General features: G+C 36.9%; 1 protein-coding gene across 1 annotated transcript in view; it reads right to left on the reverse strand.

Annotated features, from left to right (window-relative positions):
• The window catches only part of LOC124711459 (cell division control protein 45 homolog), a 143,661-nt gene that overhangs the window by 121,123 nt on the left and 1,949 nt on the right, over positions 1-20,589 (reverse strand). The window contains exons 3-4 of the mRNA XM_047241553.1: positions 9,752-9,889; positions 9,599-9,664 (exon numbers count right to left, since the gene is read on the reverse strand). Coding sequence (XP_047097509.1) covers positions 9,599-9,664; positions 9,752-9,889 — 204 coding nt within the window. The remainder of the gene's footprint in view (positions 1-9,598; positions 9,665-9,751; positions 9,890-20,589) is intronic.

The following is a 20,589-nucleotide window of genomic DNA, read 5'->3' on the forward strand; positions in this document are numbered from 1 at the left end:
GAAACCAACTGCTTGTTATTATTAACAGTTTTCCAAGTCATTAACATAAGCTTTTTGTGGCTTCCAGTCTCTCAGACACAAAGCAGGAAAATAGTTTCAGAACACTCAAAATTTGCACAATACCAATCTTAATCAGTAAGCAGAAAGTTGGCATCTAAAATGTACTCTACCCTATACAACTCTATATTGATCAGGGAGACAAATTTAAAAAATCAGTTACCATAAGTTTAAGTAAATTGATGAAATAGTACCATGAAGGGAAAGTAGTGGCTTGGGCACAAAACACTCTGTTATCAGTACTGGTATAGTTAAATAAATTGCACTGGCTGAAAATCTAACTTTAACTGACATTCATCATAATTTAAAAGTTCTTTATGGTGAAACAACTTGTGACTGAAAGGCTAAGAATGAGTATGCAGTAAAATTTCTTGCGCAAGAGACTGAGGGGTGGCAACTAGGCTTTATTTCTCAGCCACAATGCAGTTACTTAGTGGGGAAGGCTGCTTGGGGAACCAAATTCAGATACACACAGCTGTTAACACTATTTATGCATAATACATTTAAAAACCTACTAAAACAACACGATGGAACCAAACAATGCAGAATACACATTCAGTATATCATAGCCCAAACTATTGAAGAACTTAAACATATAACTTTTTTCAGTTTCTCCACAGACTTGAATATGAAACTCCAAAATTTTCATCCTTTTTTTTCAAATTTAAAGCTTAGCATACAAAATAAGTATTTCATTTTCAACTGAAGATATAGGACAACGGAGAACATTCCTAATCTACTTCATTAGTATTACACTGTGCATCACCAATTATGTAAATGATTTACATCTTTTTCACCTGCTTTCTCAGGCTCTGTGCAGTTAAAAAAAAAAGGTAAAGTTGTCATCCATCAAAAGGTTAGTTTGAACACCACAGTGTTTTACCAGGCACAGTTCTGCTGGAGATGGTATGCCACTGCTTTCCACCAACATTCTGAGCTGATGTACCCAGTCAGTTATAGGGAGTTCTGTAGTTTAATGTGAATTCCAAATCACAGTACAATTTAGTGTTTCACCTTAACAGACATAGCCAAAGGTGCAAGAAATGATGACCAGAAATAGAACCCAAAGATATTTGGATCTGCATAATAGTACTTTACCACTGTGTCACCAAACCACACTTTTATCTGACAAAAAGTTTAAGTACAGCTTTTAAACTGTGCTGGGTGTTTTAAAAATCAAGTGTAACAGTTGAAAATGTTACATCTTTAATTGCAACAATGAATTTATATGTTTCAGAACTACTGAGAAAGGAAGTGGATTGGACTTGTGTAAATCAATAATTTTGATACAATTTGTGTGAGCAAACATCACAGGATGATTTGCGAGTACCTGTTGCAGTCAGTCATATATCATTGCTCACACTGACACCAATTACACCTGTCATCTGATATCAGACACCATTCTCAGTTCTTTCTGGAGGCTAGCAGAGATGAAGGATCTTAACACAGTTGTCTGTTGGCATCAATATTACAAGTATCACTCTTATACAGCATGATGCCAATCCTTCATTTCAGAAAATCCTTTCATGGATTTGTTCGCCATCTCCATGAGTCAATTAACAGAAGAAATTTGTTCTCCCACACATCAGGCTCCACCATGTAAGTTCTTTTTTTAAAATACGGTTGTAGCAAGTTTTTCAGATTTTGATTGACTACTGACACATACTGTATTTACTCGAATCTAAGCCGCACTTTTTTCCGGTTTTTGTAATCCAAAAAACCGCCTGCGGCTTAGAATCGAGTGCAAAGTAAGCGGAATTTCTGAAAAATGTTGGTAGGTGCCACCACAACTAAGTTCTGCCATCGAATATATGTAGCGCTACACAGGCATGCTTTGCAGGCACAAAGATAATAAATACTGGCGCCAGAACCTCTGCGTCAATAAATAAATTTAAAAAAAGGTGGAAGATGAGCTTTTCTCTCCGCCCCGAGTTTCGACCACTGCATTTTCATACATTATCCAATGAAGTAAATACAAATTCCGTATTGTTCATATTCGAATGTGGCAGCATTTCAATGTACTACGAAAATCCGACTGACAAGACTGTTTGGGATGTTTGTCAGTATGGCCAACTCTACGTTCGGAATTTTTTCATACCTGTGAGAAGAGATGGTTGCTAATAGGAACTTTTATGTATTGTGAATCACATGCAGTATTCTCTTCACCATAAGAAGAATATGAATATAAACATTTTACCATGTATTGTTTCGTGTTTGCTGCTATCTCATTTAAATCCTGTCTGCCTAATAAACTATGGAACTAGAGTGAGACAACAGCAAACGCGGAAGAATATACATATCATGTCATGTTTATATTCGTATTATTCTTATGCCTAATAGTGGTACAGTCAGAAATGAAGGACGGCAATTGACTAGATTTTTAAATCTAAGATGACTAATTTCTGTGCACAATGTAATGTACTAAAGAGGCGTCTGAAAAAGATTATCAAACGGAGAAAAATTCTTGCTAAATTCTCATTCAGAACATCTTCTATCACACACAGTCTATTATTTGGTTCTTGTTGATCATTATCCAAGAAAGCAGCAGTGTAAGTAACAACAAATAGCAGTCTCTTGCCATTGTTTCGCTAATGAGACGATTCCTCTCTTTTGTTTTTTAATTGTAAGCGGCGGTAGCGCGCACAAAAGCAAGCCATGCTGCAAGCGGTGACAGGTCGTAAACACACATTATCAGAATGCGACAAACAATGCATGACACAGCACAGTAATGCATTTTCAGCTTAGAGTGACGTAAACACCTATAACAAAGAGAACGGCACTTATGAGATCAAAGAAAAATAAGCAATCAATTCAAACCAGATGAAGCACGTGAAAAAGGAAGGGTACCCATATAAATAAGGATGGAGCGCCTGACGCATAGCAATGGGTACCTGGTAAAGCTTAACTACTAAGCTTACGACTCGAACCACACTACTCTAGCTGTATCGTCATTCATTAGACCTAAATTGTGTCTCATATTACAATGGACCAACTTTGTTTCGATTTGGAGGTGCGGCCTAAAACTTTTCTCTCCCCTTGAATTTCGAGTCTCAAATGTCAGGTGCAGCTTAGATTCGAGTAAATACAGTACTCATCCACCAAATTTTCCCTTGCCTTTCCTTTTCATGCATTTTATGAAAATATTAATAAATACTATACATAGCATTATTTCAGTTTGTTTGCAGAGAAGTAACATAAACACCGAATATAAAAAAATAAACAAACAAAAAACATCCCACAGAAGGAATCAAACTCAAGGCCCTCAGATTACCGCTCTGTACTCTTTTTACTGCAGCAACTGTTGCCTGCAAGTTATGCTGACATAAAAGGCTCATTACTCTCTCAACCCATGCCAAAAATGTTATTTTCCCCTCCTAAACACTTGGCCATCTGCAGCCACAACTCCAGTCGCTTTCATTTCTCATGGAGCGATGCATATACCATAAATGTGGATGAAATCTATGATGACAAGTAGGCACAGTCCCCTTGTGAGAGATATGATGCTTGGATCTCAACAGGTTTGTATAACTGATACAAAAGTGAAATGGCGACATTCGACAATCGTAGTCATTTCAAGACTGTCAAACTGGCACATGCTAAACCCTTCTGGGCAAAATGGAGAGATGAGTAGAACAAAAAGTAACTAAGCTAGCCTTGATACAAATGAACCTTTACCAATCACTGTAAAGCTCCTTGTAAATGAAATAGGTAAATATAAAGACCAAATCAAGTTGGCTGGACAACAGTTTGCACATGATCAAATGTAATTTCTTTTAATAATTCACTCTTCAAGAATTATTTACCCTAAGACATGTATAGCCTACTTATCTTGTGTATACAGGGTGTTACAAAAAGGTACGGCTAAACTTTCAGGAAACATTCCTCATACACAAAGAAAGAAAATATGTTATGTGGACATGTGTCCGAAAACACTTACTTTCCATGTTAGAGCTCATTTTATTACTTCTCTTCAAATCACATTAATCATGGAATGGAAACACACAGCAACAGAACGTACCAGCGTGACTTCAAACACTTTCTTACAGGAAATGTTCAAAATGTCCTCCGTTAGCGAGGATACATGCATCCACCCTCCGTCGCATGGAATCCCTGATGCACTGATGCAGCCCTGGAGAATGATGTATTGTATCACAGCCGTCCACAATAGGAGCAAGAAGAGTCTCTACATTTGGTACCGGGGTTGCGTAGACAAGAGCTTTCAAATGCCCCCATAAATGAAAGTCAAGAGGGTTGAGGTCAGGAGAGCGTGGAGGCCATGGAATTGGTACGCCTCTACCAATCCATCGGTCACCGAATCTGTTGTTGAGAAGCGTACAAACACTTCGACTGAAATGTGCAGGAGCTCCATCGCGCATGAACCACATGTTGTGTTGTACTTGTAAAGGCACATGTTCTAGCAGCACAGGTAGAGTATCCTGTATGAAATCATGAAAACGTGCTCCATTGAGCGTAGGTGGACGAAACTAAAATGAGCTCTAACATAGAAATTAAGCATTTCTGGACACATGTCCACATAACATCTTTTCTTTATTTGTGTGTGAGGAATGTTTTCTGAAAGTTTGGCCGTACCTTTTAGTAACACCCTGTATAATGGGATGCAGAAGAGATATGTTAAATCAAATTACAAAAATGAATGTAATTGCACTATTTCTTATTAAAAGATATACCTAATGCTATGTTACTGTGACAAGCAGAATGGTTCATCCATACCAAGTGGTCCAGCAGTAGTTGCTTGACCATCTCAGAAAAATTTTATATTTGCTGGGTGAATTCCCCAATGTTTAGTAGCCACAAAATATTTTTAAAAAATTTATTGTTTATAATTTTGAAATGGTGGCCATATCTGTTCCAGGCTGCATGCGTTTTTTCATATTTGCAAGCATCCACTTTTGTTACAATTATTCAGTAGTGGATTGTCCTACGCCTTTCAGATAAAATGCGTTTAGTTCAACACACCCTGGGCTACAAATTAACATCATTATCACTTAGCTGAATGTATTCTTTAATATATTTTTAATAGTTCAAAGTTATTAGCCACAAACTAAAAAAAAAAACTCAATTTTTGAACATCACTTGTGTCATACGTCTGTATGCAAGATTTCCACACTCCTAAACATCCCTACATCCAGTGTTTCCGATGTGATAATGAAGTGGAAATGTGAAGGGACACTTGCAGCACAAAAGCGTACAGACCGACCTCATCTGTTGACTAACAGAGACCGCTGACAGTTGAAGAGGGTCCTAATGTGTAACAGGCAGACATCTATCCACACCATTACACAGGAATTCCAAACTGTATCAGGATCCACTGCAAGTACTATGACAGTTAGGCAGGAGGTGAGAAAACTTGGATTTCATGGTCAAGCAGCTGTTCATAAGTCACAAATCCCACCAAACGACACCTCGCTTGGTGTAAGGAGTGTTAACATTGGACGACTGAACAGCAGAAAATCTTATGTGGAGTGACAAATCACAGTACACAATGTGGCGGTCTGATGGCAGGGTGTGGGTATGGCGAATGCTTGGCAAATGTCATCTGCCAGCATGTGCAGTGTCAACAGTAAAATTTTGAAGTGGTGGTCTTATGGTGTGGTTGTGTTTTTCATGGAGGGGGGTTGCACCCCTTGCTGTTTTGTATGGTACTATCACAGTATAGGCCTACATTGATGTTTTATGCACCTTCTTGCTTCACACTGTTGAAGAGCAATTCAGGGATGGCGATTGCATCTTTCAACACGATCAAGCACCTGTTCATAATGCACAGCCTGTGGCGAAGTGGTTACACGACAACAACATCCCAGTAATGGACTGGTCTGCACAGAGTCATGACCTGAATCCTATAGAACACCTTTGGGATGTTTTGGAATGCCGACTTCATGTCAGGCCACAGATCACTATAAATTTCAAGTTTGAGATTCAATTGGAAGTTATGGAAAAATGATTACAAACATGAGTCAAAAATACGTTTTTTAACATCTGCGATATCTGGTAGGCTAATCAAATAAAGTATACCAATTGCATAATGTAACACACCACATTACACTAGCTAACGATTATTTGTTGAAACAATGCTGTGGTAATTGTTTCAGAAGGCTAACAATTGCATCTGCAAGCCTATACAAGTCTGATTGTTGTCTTCCCCCCTTACACCAACAATTGTCTTACTCACACTTATTTAGCTAGAAGTTCTTGAAGTGTGCAGTTGAAAAATGGTGTCTCAGGTGTTCTGTTGCTGTTATTATTAACGAAGTATGTCATAAAAGTGTGTATGGAGTGTATCCTAAAGACATTACTTTAATCGTTGTTTTACTTACGAGTCAGCCCAGAGGTCAAATCAACATGCAAGTACCATGAAATCAAATACTTAAAAAATTTCATCACCTTTTTGGTCAGTCTTTCATGGACCCTTTTGAGAAACATAAGAAACCTATAACAAAAGGTCTGCGAGAAATAACATATGATCACTATTCTAAAAATTAAATCCATTTTGTCAATCTCATACCAGGAAAATCATTGTGTCCAACATGTTATTCTAAGATATTTGTAATTCACAAGAGAAAGGACAGAGAAACCCCAGTTACAGAATTTTGTGATTTATCAGCAACCATTAAAAAAGTAGATACAGCTTGTGAAATCCTGGGTATATCGCCTGCTAGTAAAATTAGAAAACTAAGTCAAGATAAAAGAACAAGTGCCTTGAATACAAAAATTGAAAAAGTTGCAGCTACAGTCAAAAAGAATTTGGAAGTTTCATTACAAAATACAATTTGGACTAAAACAGATGGAAGTTCTAAAACTTCACCAACTGAATATGATGATTTGATAGAAAAACTAAAAACTAAATGCAGTAGTTCAAACAAAGAGGATAAAATTAAAATTATCAGTTTACTGCCGAATTCTTGGAGTCGATCAAAAGTTAGTGATGAATTTAATGTGTCAGAACATCTTGTTAAGTTAACAAATGCAATTAGTAAAAGAACAGGGAATTTTACCAGGATTACAAAAGAAAAGCGCATCTAATTTGGTAGATGAAAACATAATCAATAAAGTTATTAAGTATTATGACGATGACAATAACAGCCGTTTGATGTCTGGCAAAAAAGACTGTTTCTGTGAAAGAAAATGGTTCTAAGATTCAAAGACAAAAAAGGTTAATATTGTTTAATTTAAATGAACTATTCACTGAATTTAAAAAAGAAAATCCTGACATTAATATTGGAAGATCAATGTTTTGCGAGTTGAGACCAAGGTGGTGTATTGTTGCAGGGGCATCTGGCAACCATAATGTTTGTGTTTGTTCGTATCATCAGAATGTAAAGTTGATGGTAGATGGGCCAAACTTAGAGCTGCCTATAAAGACCTTTTGGAAGTTATGGTACACAATATTGACAGTTACAATTGTGTGATCAAGGGAAAATGTGAAGATTGTCCAGGCAAACAAGTCTTACTTGACATGTTTGAAGAATCCGAAGAAGACAATTTGATGCCTGACAATATAAAATACAAACAATGGGTGACACAAGATAGAACTGTAATGGTGACAGTCATAAAATCATGAGAAGAGTTTTTGAAGTATTGGTGGCTAACCTTGAAAATCTGAAAATGCATCATTTTATTGCAAAAGCTCAGAGTAAATTTTTGAAAAACAAAAAACAAGCCTTGGCAGCTGATGAATGTTTAGTTCTTGCTGACTTTTCAGAAAATTATTCCTTTGTTGTTCACGACGAAGTTCAAGGGCACCACTGGGTAAACAAACAGGCCACAGTTCATACATTTGTATTCTATTATAAAGATGAAGATAAACTAATGAGCCACAGTTTTTGTGTCATAAGTGACTACCTTGAACACAACACTAAAGCAGTGTATATTTTTCAACTAAAATTAACAAACTACATTAAACAGCACCACCCTTCCATAAAAAAACTGATTTACTTTTCGGATGAGGCAGCGAGTCAATATAAAAATAAAAAAAAAAAAAATATTAACATCTCCTATCATAAAGATGATCTTGGGTTTGATGCAGAATGGCACTTTTTCGCTTCATGCCATGGGAAGAAAGCTTGTGATGGTATCGGGGGTACAACAAAGCGAGCTGTCACAAAAGCAAGTCTGCAGCGGACCGATGACAATCATATCATAACACCTCAAGAAATGTTTCAATTCTGTAAAAAACATATCAAAAGAATTACCTTTATTTTTGTACAATGTAAGGAAATACAAGAAGTCTAGGACAGTGTCTTGAAGGGAAGGTACAACACTTATCAGAAGATTAAAGGCACTCGATCTTTTCATTTTTTGTACCCCATTCACACAACTTACTTCGCCTGATAGTGAACTCCATCAGTGTGGAAAATTTGTACAACTGGTTCTTCAAAATAAAGACATAGTAGCTTGTGTTTCCAATGAACAGTGGTGGATTGGTGAAGTTGATAATATTGACTGTCAAAACCAAGATGTACATGTTGTATTTTATCACCCTCCAGAACCAAGGACATCTTTTAAAAAAATTGAGAAGGATCAAGTTTGGATGCCACTTAAAAATGTACTAAGGAAGCTGTCTCCCATGGAATTTACAACTGTGACTGGGCAAACTTATAATCGAACATCCAAACTCAGTAAACAAATTTCTTAAATGTTCAATGAGTGATGTACTAAAAACAAATAACAAGAGAACAATATAATGTAATTAGTAGGCTTATTTTCAATAAAAAAGTAAGTAATTATAGACATGACTAAATTATATACTGTAACTGATATATTTTATTCCATAAGCCTAGATATCGCAGATGTTAAAATCATATTTTTGACTCGTATTGTAATCTTTTTTCCGTAACTTCCAATTGAATCCCAAAGTTGAAATTTATACTGAAGTTTGATATCATAAAGGTCTATTAACTGAGAAATTTTCAGGGTTTTATCTGGTCCCCCAACAAAGATATTGGAGGCCACAAAATGGAAAAATTAAAAAACAATCCATTTTTTAAAATAGTGTATTTTTTAAAATGTAAGCTGCTCACCATTGATATTCTATAAAAAGTAACTATACAATACAGTATAATAGCAGAAAAAATATTAAATCTGAGAAATTAATCTTTCTTTGGAAAACTACTGTTCAAAAGTTGAGTTTTTTTTTTAAATTTGTGGCTAATAACTTTGAACTATTAAAAATATATTAAAGAATAAATTCAGCTAAGCGATAATGATGTTAATTTGTAGCCCAGGGTGTGTTGAATTAAATGCATTTTATCTGAAAGGCTTAGGACAATCCACTACTGAATAATTGTAAAAAATGTAGATGTTTGCAAATACAAAAAAAACGCAGCCAGGAACAAATATGGCTGCCATTTCAAAATAATAAACAATAAATTTAAAAAAAAATATTTTTGTGACTAATAAACATTGGGGAATTCACCCAGCAAATATAAAATTTTTCTGAGATGGTCAAGCGACCAATTACTTTTTTCTTGGACCAGTTGGAATGGACTGACACAAATAGGAAATATGTTATGATATAATTTACCTCATCATCCCTAAAAATTTGATCAAATTCCGGAATTCCATCTTCTTCATTTGACACCAAAAACACCTGAGGAAAAAAAATCACAAATAAACTGCAACTATATAGTGCGTAACATCGGTGTAGTATAAAATGAACCTGAATGTAAATAATTACCTGAGTATTATTATAGACATTGCAAACATCAAATGGTCGATGGCTGTCAAGTATGAAGAACTTTACATCTTCTTCAGGTTGTAATGCTTCAACTATATCAATGTTACCACCACAATTTATGAGCACAACACATTTTACCTGCAATCACAGAGAATAAAAAAGGTAACATGCATGAGATTTCAAGCATACTTTCACAAACCAGTGTGTGTGTGTGTGTGTGTGTGTGTGTGTGTGTGTGTGTGTATATATATATATATATATATATATATAAAAAAAATAGAAGGAAACATTCCACGTGGGAAAAATTTTATATAAAAACAAAGATGAGGTGACTTACCGAACGAAAGCGCTGGCAGGTCGATAGACACACAAACAAACACAAACATACACACAAAATTCAAGCTTTCGCAACAAACTGTTGCCTCAACAGGAAAGAGGGAAGGAGAGGGGAAGACGAAAGGAAGTGGGTTTTAAGGGAGAGGGTAAGGAGTCATTCCAATCCCAGAAGCGGAAAGACTTACCGTAGGGGGAAAAAAGGACAGGTATACACTCGCACACACGCACATATCCATCCACACATACAGACACAAGCAGACATATGTCTGACATATGTCTGCTTGTGTCTGTGTACTGGGAATCAGGAAGGAACAGCGTGACCATTCACTGCTGTGCCATTTGTCTGTTAGATGTGCCCTGTGTGAGAGCAGTGAGTCGTGTGGGCATTCAAAATCACTATGGAGAAAATCTTGATTACCTTTTTCTTTGAGTGCAAGAGCCTCCTGCTCATTGAATTTGTGGAACACAGCATCACAATTAACACACAGCAATACATACACACTGAAAAAATTGAAACATGCTGTCAAGTCCAAATGCTCAGACCACATCATTCTGTTGCAGGATACTGCTTGCCTGCAGGCTTTCAAGATTGTTTTGACTACGCTGCAGAAGTTGTGCTGGGAAGCCCTTACATCCTCCATACAATCCCCATCTCTCACCATGCAATTTCCACATTTTTGAAGTCCTGAAGCAATATACTCATGCCCATCAGTTTGCTTGGGACAAGGAGGTGTGCGCCGGAATATAATTATGATTCCATAGGCAACTACAAACATTTTTCCATGAAGACACTGACTATCTTACAGGGCCTCATGGAGTCCTCATTGTATTTTATATTGAACTGCAGAGCAACTGACCCTTCTTCTAACATCAATTTACTGTAGAGCATGGAAACAACACAGACTGGAAAGAGGTGTAGGTTGTTCCAAACTACAAGGAAGGTTGCAGACATATCTTACTGACATCCACCATTGCAGAAATATGAGACATATTTTATGCTACCATATGATGGCTATTCAAGGCCACACAATCTTACACATTCTGAAAGAAGAGTCTGTGTGAATGCCAACCTTCTTTGTTTACTCCTGACATCTGAAAGGACGCCGTAATGGAGCTCAGACTGATGCCATGTTTCATGAATTCCAGAAAACTTTTGATTACAATTCTGTACTGTTGCTCACAAAATATGGTAAAACTTCAGAATATGCCTGGAGAAAATTAGAAGAGACTGGTATATATTAGAGTTACATGTAGGGTACTGTAACACAAATAGGAAATACATCTACTAATACAAATCATAAGATTTGAATGGAGTGACTCACTGCAGCTACCAGAAATTTGAAGAACTGCATATTTGCCATCAACTGTACAAATTGATTCTTTATCTTCAACCAGTTTAAGTAACTGATAGCAGAATTCTGCCTTATTCAAGACACCTTTGGAGTTTTGATTTACCCAAAGAGGTTTCAGCACTTTTTGTGCTATCTTTACTGGGTTATTTTACTTCTTTCTGTAAAATTGTTATTACATATTAACATTTAGAGAAAACATTTAGTACAAAATATTTACATTTGTGGATGAAGTGATTATTGTCAAATATTGTTTACAGTTCACAGTTGAGATGTGTGTTACTGGGGTGATGCACTGTATGTTGTTTATTGCAATATGTCCAATGTTCTGGTTTTATGGCTTATTAGGAAGAAGGGGTGGAGGTATGCATTAATTTTCATACCTTACATGACGCTATTGAATGTTTAAGTTGGCAGCTGTAAATCTGCTACACAATCTACAACTTGTCATCTGGAAACAGCAAAACATAATTTTTTTTGTTTATTATGCACTTTTGAATGAAAAAGAGTATGTTTTGCGTTATTTTGCATGTTACTTATGGCTTTGATATTATGGTGATTGTATCCTTCATCTGTGGTGTGGTAAGATGCTGATTTCTACCATTTTTGTTGTTTCACAAGCAGAAAACTGTCACAGCCAAAAATCAATAGCTCAAAGAAAGAAAGTACTAAATGAGTACACATCACTGTGCAATGAAACCTTCTTTGCACAATTGAAGAACGTTCTATATGATTAACACTCATACCAAAACTTCACATGATCAGCCCCCAGAAGTAAATTTCCCTCTACCCCATACTGCACAACATTCACTCTGGAAGTCATTCAACACCACCACCCCCCCCCTCCTCCAATCTCCCCCCCCCCCCCCCCACCACTTCCAACCCTGAAAACAAACACACACACACACACACACACACACACACACACAAACAAAAAAAGAAACCAAACGCCAATAACACTTCAAGTCTGTGCATCTCACCCTAACAAACATGCCATGAAACAATAAATGCTACACGACCACAACAACACATAATGGTGGCAAAAACACTGTGCAAATTCAAAAAAAATGCAGAAAATGCCTATGTAACAACAAAAGTGGTAGAAATCAGCATGTTACCATAAAAAGAAAGGATACAGACACCACAACATCAAAGCAATAAGTAACACACAAAATAACGCGATATATATTCATTTTTGTTCAGAAATGCATAATAAACAAAAATTAAAAATTACTTTTTGCTGTTTCCAGATGACAAGTTGTAGATTGCATAGCAGACTCACAGCTACCAACATAAACATTCAACAGTGTCATGTGAACTAATGCATGCATTCACCCAAATAAGCAATAAAACCAAAACATTAGACATACTGTAACAAACAACATACAACACATCAGCCCAGTATACATATCTCAGCTGTGAACAGTAAACAAACTATATATAATATTTGACAACAATCACTTTATTCACAAAAGTAACTATCTTGTATCAAATGTTTTCTCTAAACGTTAATATATCATACCAATTTTACAGAAAAGAAGTAAAGTAACCCACTGAAGATAGCACAAAAGGTGCTGAGACACATCTGGATAAAACAAAACTCCAAAGGTGCCTTACATACGGCAAAATTTTTCAACCAGTTTTCTTAGTAAGCGTGGAAATAAGAAGAACTGCAACACCTCAAGATGATTATTTTGGTAGTAGTAACCATCTTCACAGGAAGAAGAAAGACTTTATGTTGGCATGTGCACTTAACGTACAGCCTTTTTCTTGCTGTGAAGATGGTCCCACAACCAATAGAAAGTAAAAAATAAATTTGTACAGCTGATGCCAAGCACACATTTACTCTACATCATAAGAATCCCCATACAGTGTGCTCAAAATTACACAAAAAAGAACCATGGGAGAGCAGTTGCCAATGGGTAGTAATGACTAACTAGATAAGATTGTAACATTTTTGTTAGATAATGGTTATGTAAGATGCCATGAGATTGTGCAATACCACACAAAGCCTACTGCTTGTATGGTGGGACAATATGGCATCAGAATGATATGGAGGTTCCAGTGTGACACCTGGGTGACATGGCCTGGTATCACAGTGTCACTTAAACCAGAAGGCTGCAATTGGCTGAGCATGGCCCCAATATCATCATCATCATCATCATCATCATCATCAGTTATCTGCTATATTAGCAGGTCCTTTGCCTCTCCATTTTCTGTGAACCATTGCTTCCTTCTTAAGGCTGCTGTATGTTGTAAAGTCCATCATTTCATCCAGTATCTGGATTCTCTTCCTTCCTCCCTTCCTTTTCCCTTCTACATAACCTTCTAAAACTGTTTTTATCAGTCCATCATTCTTTCTTAATATATGCTCAATCCAATTTCTTTTTCTTCTCTTTATTACATCTAGTAACTGTCATTTCTCTCCCACTCTTCTCAGTACCTTTTCATTTTTTACTCTGTCCATCCAACTTATTCTTTCCATCTTCCGCCATGTCCAGATCTCAAAAGCCTCCAGCCTTTCTCTGTCTTTTTTCCTCATAGTCCACGCTTCAGCGCCATATAGAAGAACACTCCATACAAGACATTTTATGAGTCTCTTTCTGAGTTCTCTGTCCAGACCGCTGCAGAAGATTCTCCTTTTCTTATAAAACGCCTCTTTTGCCATTGCTATCCTTGTTTTAATTTTTGTGGTGCATTTCCAGTCGGTGTCTATCCTGCTTCCAAGATACTTAAAATTTTGCATCTGTTCTAGTATTTTTCCATTCAGCATAATTTTTATTTCCTTATTTCCTCCTAGTGCCAATACTTTTGTTTTATTTGTATTAATTTTCATTCCATATTTTTTCCATTAGTTGCAATGGTGTCCAGCAAATCCTGTAATTCTTTTCCCCCTGTGGCTAGAAGGACCATGTCATCAGCAAATCTCAAACACCCTACTCTTCTTCCTCCAATTTCTACTCCTTTGTCATCTAATGAGCATTGGTTAATCATATTTTCCAAGTAGAGGTTGAAAAGAGTTGGTGATAAACAGCATCCTTGTCTTACTCCTTTTCCTAGTCTGATCCAGTCTGTACTTTCTCCTCTCACTTTAACTGAAACTTTTTGATTAAGATATAATGAGTTTATAAGTCTTCTGGTTTTCCAGTTCATTCTCTTTTCCCTCATTATAGTCGCCAGCTTGTCCCAAACCACACAGTCATATGCCTTTTCTAGATCGATGAAGCACATATATAGGTCTCTTCCTTTTTCAATAAACCTTTCTCCCAAGATTCGTAGGAGCCCTATTGCATCTCTGGTGCCCATATTCCGTCTAAAGCCAAACTGCTCCTCGCCAAGATTCTCCTCCATTACTTTTTCAAGTCTTTTATTGATTATTCTTAACATCACTTTGGCTGCATGTGAAATGAGACTGATTGTCCTGTGCTCGCTGCATTTCTTGGTTCCTTGTTTTTTCGGTAATGGAATCATTACTGTTGTCAGAAAGTCCTCAGGCCATTCACCACTGTCATATATTTTATTACATAACCTCAATATTTCTCTTATTCCATGGTGGTTCAAGCATTTTAGTATTTCTCCCGGTATTGTATCTGTACCTAGCGCTTTGCCATTTTTCATTGCAGCGATGGTAGACTTTACTTCTTCCATTATGACGGTCGGTCCTTTCTCGTCATCACTTACACTGTTGTGTGATTCAAGTTCCAGAGTTTCTGGTTTGCTATTTGTGTCATATAGCTCTTTCATATATTCTTCCCATTTCTGGAGGACATCGTCATGATCTTTGTACACTACCTCTTCATCTTTACTCAAAATTTCCATAGTAGCACTTCCTGCTCTGTTTTGTTCCCATGTCATAGTCTTTACGCTTTTGTATAGTAAGTCGTATCTTCCCTTCCTGTCCAGTTCTTCAATTTCATCATATTCCTCTTTTAGCCATTTTTTCCTAGCCTGCTCTGTTTCTCTTCGCAGTTCATTATTTAACCTTCGGTATATCTTTCTTGCATCTTCAGTGTTCTTGTTTTTCAATTTTCTTCTCTCCTCCGTCTTGGAAATCATTTCTTGTGTGACCCATGGTTTTTTTGACCTTTTCCCTTTTACATATCCTATATTTTGCTGTCCTGCTTTAATGATTCCTTCTTTCAGCATATTCCAGTACTCGTTGGCATTATCAGGTGCTTCTTTGTCTTGTAATGTGTTTAGAAACTCTCGAGACAGCATTTCTGTAATTTGTTCTTTGTTGGATCTTATCTTCTCTAAATCCCACTTTTTCACCATGGTCGCCTTCTTCAGTTTTTTCATTCTTATTTCTATTTCTGCCATAAGTAAGCTGTGGTCACTATTAATATCTGCACCTGGTAATGTGTGCACCTTCTTGATTCCATTCCTGTATCTTTCTTCTACCAGTATAAAATCGATTTGGTTTCTGTATTTATCCACTGGTGATTTCCAAGTGTAGAGCCTCCTCTTGTGGTTCTTGAACCATGTGTTTGCCGCTATCAGCTGCCTTTCCCTGCAGAAGTCAATTAACCATTCACCTCTGTCATTTCCCTTTCCAAGACCATGACTGCCTACTACGTTTCCCTCTTTCCCTTCTCCCACAATGGCGTTCCAGTCTCCCATTACTATTTTGCAGCATTTTTTATTTTCGTCCATTATTCTCTCTATTGCATCGTACGTTTCCTCTACAATTTGGTCATCATGTTCTGAAGTTGGCATATACACCTGGACAATCAGTAAATCTTTTTGTACTCCTTTCAGCCTTACACCAATAACCCGGTCATTTGCATAGTCTACATATTCCACACATTTAGTCAATTCCTTTGTCATAATCATTCCTACTCCATTAATTCCTTTTACTTCTCCTCCCGAGTAGTAGAATACATATTCATCTGACAGCAACTCTCCATGTCCATTCCATCTTACCTCAGCAACTCCTACGAGGTCCATATGATTCTTTTCCATTTCTCTTTTAAGGTTTTCTAGTTTTCCTGATTGTAGCAGAGTTCTGACATTCCAGGTACCAATTCTCATTTTGATTTTCTGCCTCCTTTCAAGTTGTCCCCCCCGGAGATACGACACTGATTTAACATGAGAGGAAGCCATATTTTGTGCATAAAATGGAGACTGCATTATGCAGGGATGATAATCTGCGGTGGTATGCTGTTGCCTTCCGCATTTCTGGAGGCCACCCCTAACATGGGATACAGACACCTTTTGCAGCCGCCCGTTCTGGGTCAGACGCTGCATGAGAAGTATAGGTTGGAAAATGAAAGACCCCTAGCCCTCGAAACCTAATAGCGTCAGGGTCGGAAAAGAACAAGAGCTGGCCGAGGGTGGCCAGATAGGACAGATAAAAGTGAGGAGCCTGGCATAAGTAAGTGGAAGCAATGCCAGGACTCAGCTCGGGGCCCCGTGGTCGCCAGCCACGTATCACTAGGTGTGATTCCCTGAGGGAGGCCCCAATATAGTACATAATAAAACAAAATTTCTGTGGCTGGGTTGGCTGAAAGGCATCTGTTTGATAGCAGGGGGTCACAGTAGAGGGGCAGTTTCGTGGTGGTTCTCATCAACTGTTGGAAAATAAAAGTAAGAATAGTATTTGACAGTCTGGTAGTGGGGCACAATGAAAAGTCATGTCAGTCGTGGGTCTGTTCTATTGTCAAGAAACATCATTACAAACATTGTTTATGATTGTGTAGTCACAGGCCAGTCTCTTGCTCAGTTGCATACGTGCACTGGAAGTAATTAAAACATCATCTGCCCACAACTGCAGAATGGTATTCGTAATTAATATTGTGCAACATATTAAAGTGTACAGTGAACCGTGATGTGAAAAACCACAAGAATAAACAAATGACACCCCTTAAAAGTACCAAACTGTGTGCCCTTTACTGCAATTCCAGTAGTTAAGGATTTCCTCCAAGTATCATTTTAAGATGGCAGAACGAATGAGAAAATAGCATTCGATAAACACCACCATGACAATGAGTGTACGAAAATACGTGGAAGCATAATGAAATATGGCAGAATGCTGCTACACAAAACAGAATATTTGGAAAAATCTAAGCTGTTCAATCAACACCTCTGAAATTGGAACATTCTGTAAATACCACACATTTTTTTTTTGAAATGGTCATTTTAAATGTGACTATTGTAAATAAACAGTCACATTCCAATCAAACCTATACTCAGGCCACACTACACATCGTCTGTCATCACAATCAGCATTTTTTTCCATTTCCTTTGGACTACTCTACATATCAATCTGTCACCGCATCCACTTTTCTTCCACTCACAGTAAGACAAAGAAACATCATAAACAGATCAATTGTGCTAGTTTGCACATTTGCTGTCAGAGACACTACTACCGCCAATTTGTGACAGTAATCTGTACACAATCTACAACATCTGCTACTACAGCCACCAATTAGCTTAATTTTCCTTAAGTTTAGCCAAAATATCATACAAGACTTTCAGTTTGATTGAGGAGGTACAAGCAAACTATTCCCGATTCTTAATGGGAAGGCATCATCAGAAGTAAAAAACCTTGGAAACTATCCCCACATGGTGGGAACATTGGCAGCAGAGCCTAAACAGAAATATATTTAATTCAACACACTTACACAGTAATATCTTGCAATATTTGACTACACAATTGGTTTGATCAGTTACTGGAATCGGCCACAACTATCAAGTCCCTACGAATGTATGTCTGGGGTGGTTTAAGGTGGAATGACTAAAAATCTAGCTACAGGGCAGGCAGGTGCCACACTCAGATATATAAGAACAGTTCCACAGAAACTCATGAATTAAAGGAGTCACCTGCAGAGCTATCATTAGACAGATTCATGAGTACTGTTTGATGGTGTGAGTCGGATTAAAGGAAGAGACACAGGAGTTTCAAACATCTGTGCAATTTATCGCAGGTAGTCTGTGTGAGAGCATCAAATAAATGCTTGTAAAGAAAGGTGTCTGCCAGATAGAACCATGAACAAATACAAAGAAAACTCATATGAATGTCACTAAATCTTCACCATATTAATGTGGACTATCTCTCTCAATGAGCAACTAACTCAACAAGGCTAAGAATAAGTCGACTACAGCAACAGTAAATGGGAAAGTTAGCATACAACAACGGTTCTTGTCTCAATACACGGCTGTTTGGATTTATTTTTTTTATGTTTTCAAATTTTTCAATCAACATACTTTTTGAGCATACCAGCATTCCCGATAGCATTACACATTTGGTATTGATATGTGACAGACACGGAAAATCACAAGAAGCCCATTACGTAGTATAAAATATGATGCAATAGAAGCTTTAATGGGCAATCCATGCACACTTTATTATATCAAATTCTGTATTGCTACCTGTATGACAGTACATGTTGTCAGTAATTCAAAAAATTGTTTAGTTCTCGATATGTAGTACTTCGCCTTTAGGTGCCCCTTAAGTCAAGGCTGCCAAAATTTTGTAACCAGAATGCAGAAGTTTTCATCAATTTGGAGTGATGTCTTTCAATGAATAGTTACATTACACTACTTCAAAAGCCTGGATGATGTAAGATACACATTGTGTACTTTGTTTCCGCCTAGTACTGACACAGATGGAGAGTCTTCTGCCAACACGCAGGAAAAAAATGACATGCTGCAGACACTTTCACAGCTCTGTACCTGGAGCCAATTCATTTCACCTCAGTTCATGCAGCTAAACCATTCCAAGAGGTGCTAACATATATTGTGTTATGGTACAGAACACAGTTCTGACTTAGCAGTCACTATATACGGAGCACTAGGACAGTTAAACAAATGTCTGCATAATTACTTTCTGTTATACTGACAATATCATAGATTGCCAAGAGACAACAAAGTTATTTAGATTTCACTATATTAGATATGGAACATCAAATTGTTACCAAAAGCAAAGTAATGTTTCTGTCATAACTTTGACTAACTGTTATTGGTTATTTTTTAATGTGTTGCCACATTTCTGTCAAAACAAGTACTGGATTTAACTAGTAATACTTTAGCATACAAACTGCCATCGATTTTAATGAACTATAATAGAAAAGTTTTCTGCTACTTAGAATGTTTGGGAAGAATTAATAACACCACTCAGTTAGATCAGCTAAAAAGTAGCCATTAAGTCACACTTTCTAAACAGTGAAGGATTATGTCTACTAAAAAAACAAAGAGTAGGGATTAGGTAAAAAATGAAACAAGTAAATATTAATGGAAATAACAATGGAAGATTTACATTTCAAATAAAACTTTCATACACTTTTTTCTTCTTCAAAAAATATTACTACAGAAGTATGTAAAGCAAAAAACAAACACCTTATCCACTTAGGGCCTACTTTTTTTATTTTTGACACAATCAGTTTTCTATGGTACAAGCATAACCTGTTTCAATCTTCCGAGGCTATGGGTGACAGTTCATGACCAATTTTTCCTACCTTGTCAGTGTCATCCATAGCATCTAAAGATGGTCTTTGAAGGCCAAAACTGGTTGTGATTGTATCATAAAAAAGTATGTCAAGAATAAAAATTAATACCTTACAATAAGTCAATCACCATCCCCACAAATGGAATATTACTTTTTTCCCCAAAACCTAATTTTTTTTTAAACTCAGAACTTAACTCATTACATATGCATGTTCACTAGATCTTTTTTAAGATATCAAATGAGAAGTTGCGGTACACAAAATGGGAACCAAACACCATCCCTTTGTGATCAGCTGATAAGAGTGTGTAGTGTGTACAGTGACTGTGAGTAAGAAATGAATGAATACTGTAGCACTAGCCTTTTGCATTATTAAATAACATGTTTGCAAAACTGTAATGGGCATTGAGGATAAACTGAATCAGATAGCTTGGTTTTAAACAGACTGGCCTTATATTCGGGAGGATGTAGCTTCCAATCTTCAGCCAGTCATCCTGATCTAAGTTTTCGATGGTTAACTTAAACTACTGTACGCAAGTGCTGGGATGTTTTCTACTACAAAGCCATGGCCAACAACCTGTCTCATCATTGTCAAACTGGTGCCTGAAGTTCATTATATGCCTGTATATATGAATTATGTCTTTAACTCCAAGCTATATCTAATATCCTTGTAAAAGTGATCTATGGTGTAAGAAAAGTACTAAAGCTAC

The sequence above is a fragment of the Schistocerca piceifrons genome, chromosome 8, assembly GCF_021461385.2.
Source record: "Schistocerca piceifrons isolate TAMUIC-IGC-003096 chromosome 8, iqSchPice1.1, whole genome shotgun sequence".
Lineage (NCBI taxonomy): Eukaryota > Metazoa > Arthropoda > Insecta > Orthoptera > Acrididae > Schistocerca > Schistocerca piceifrons.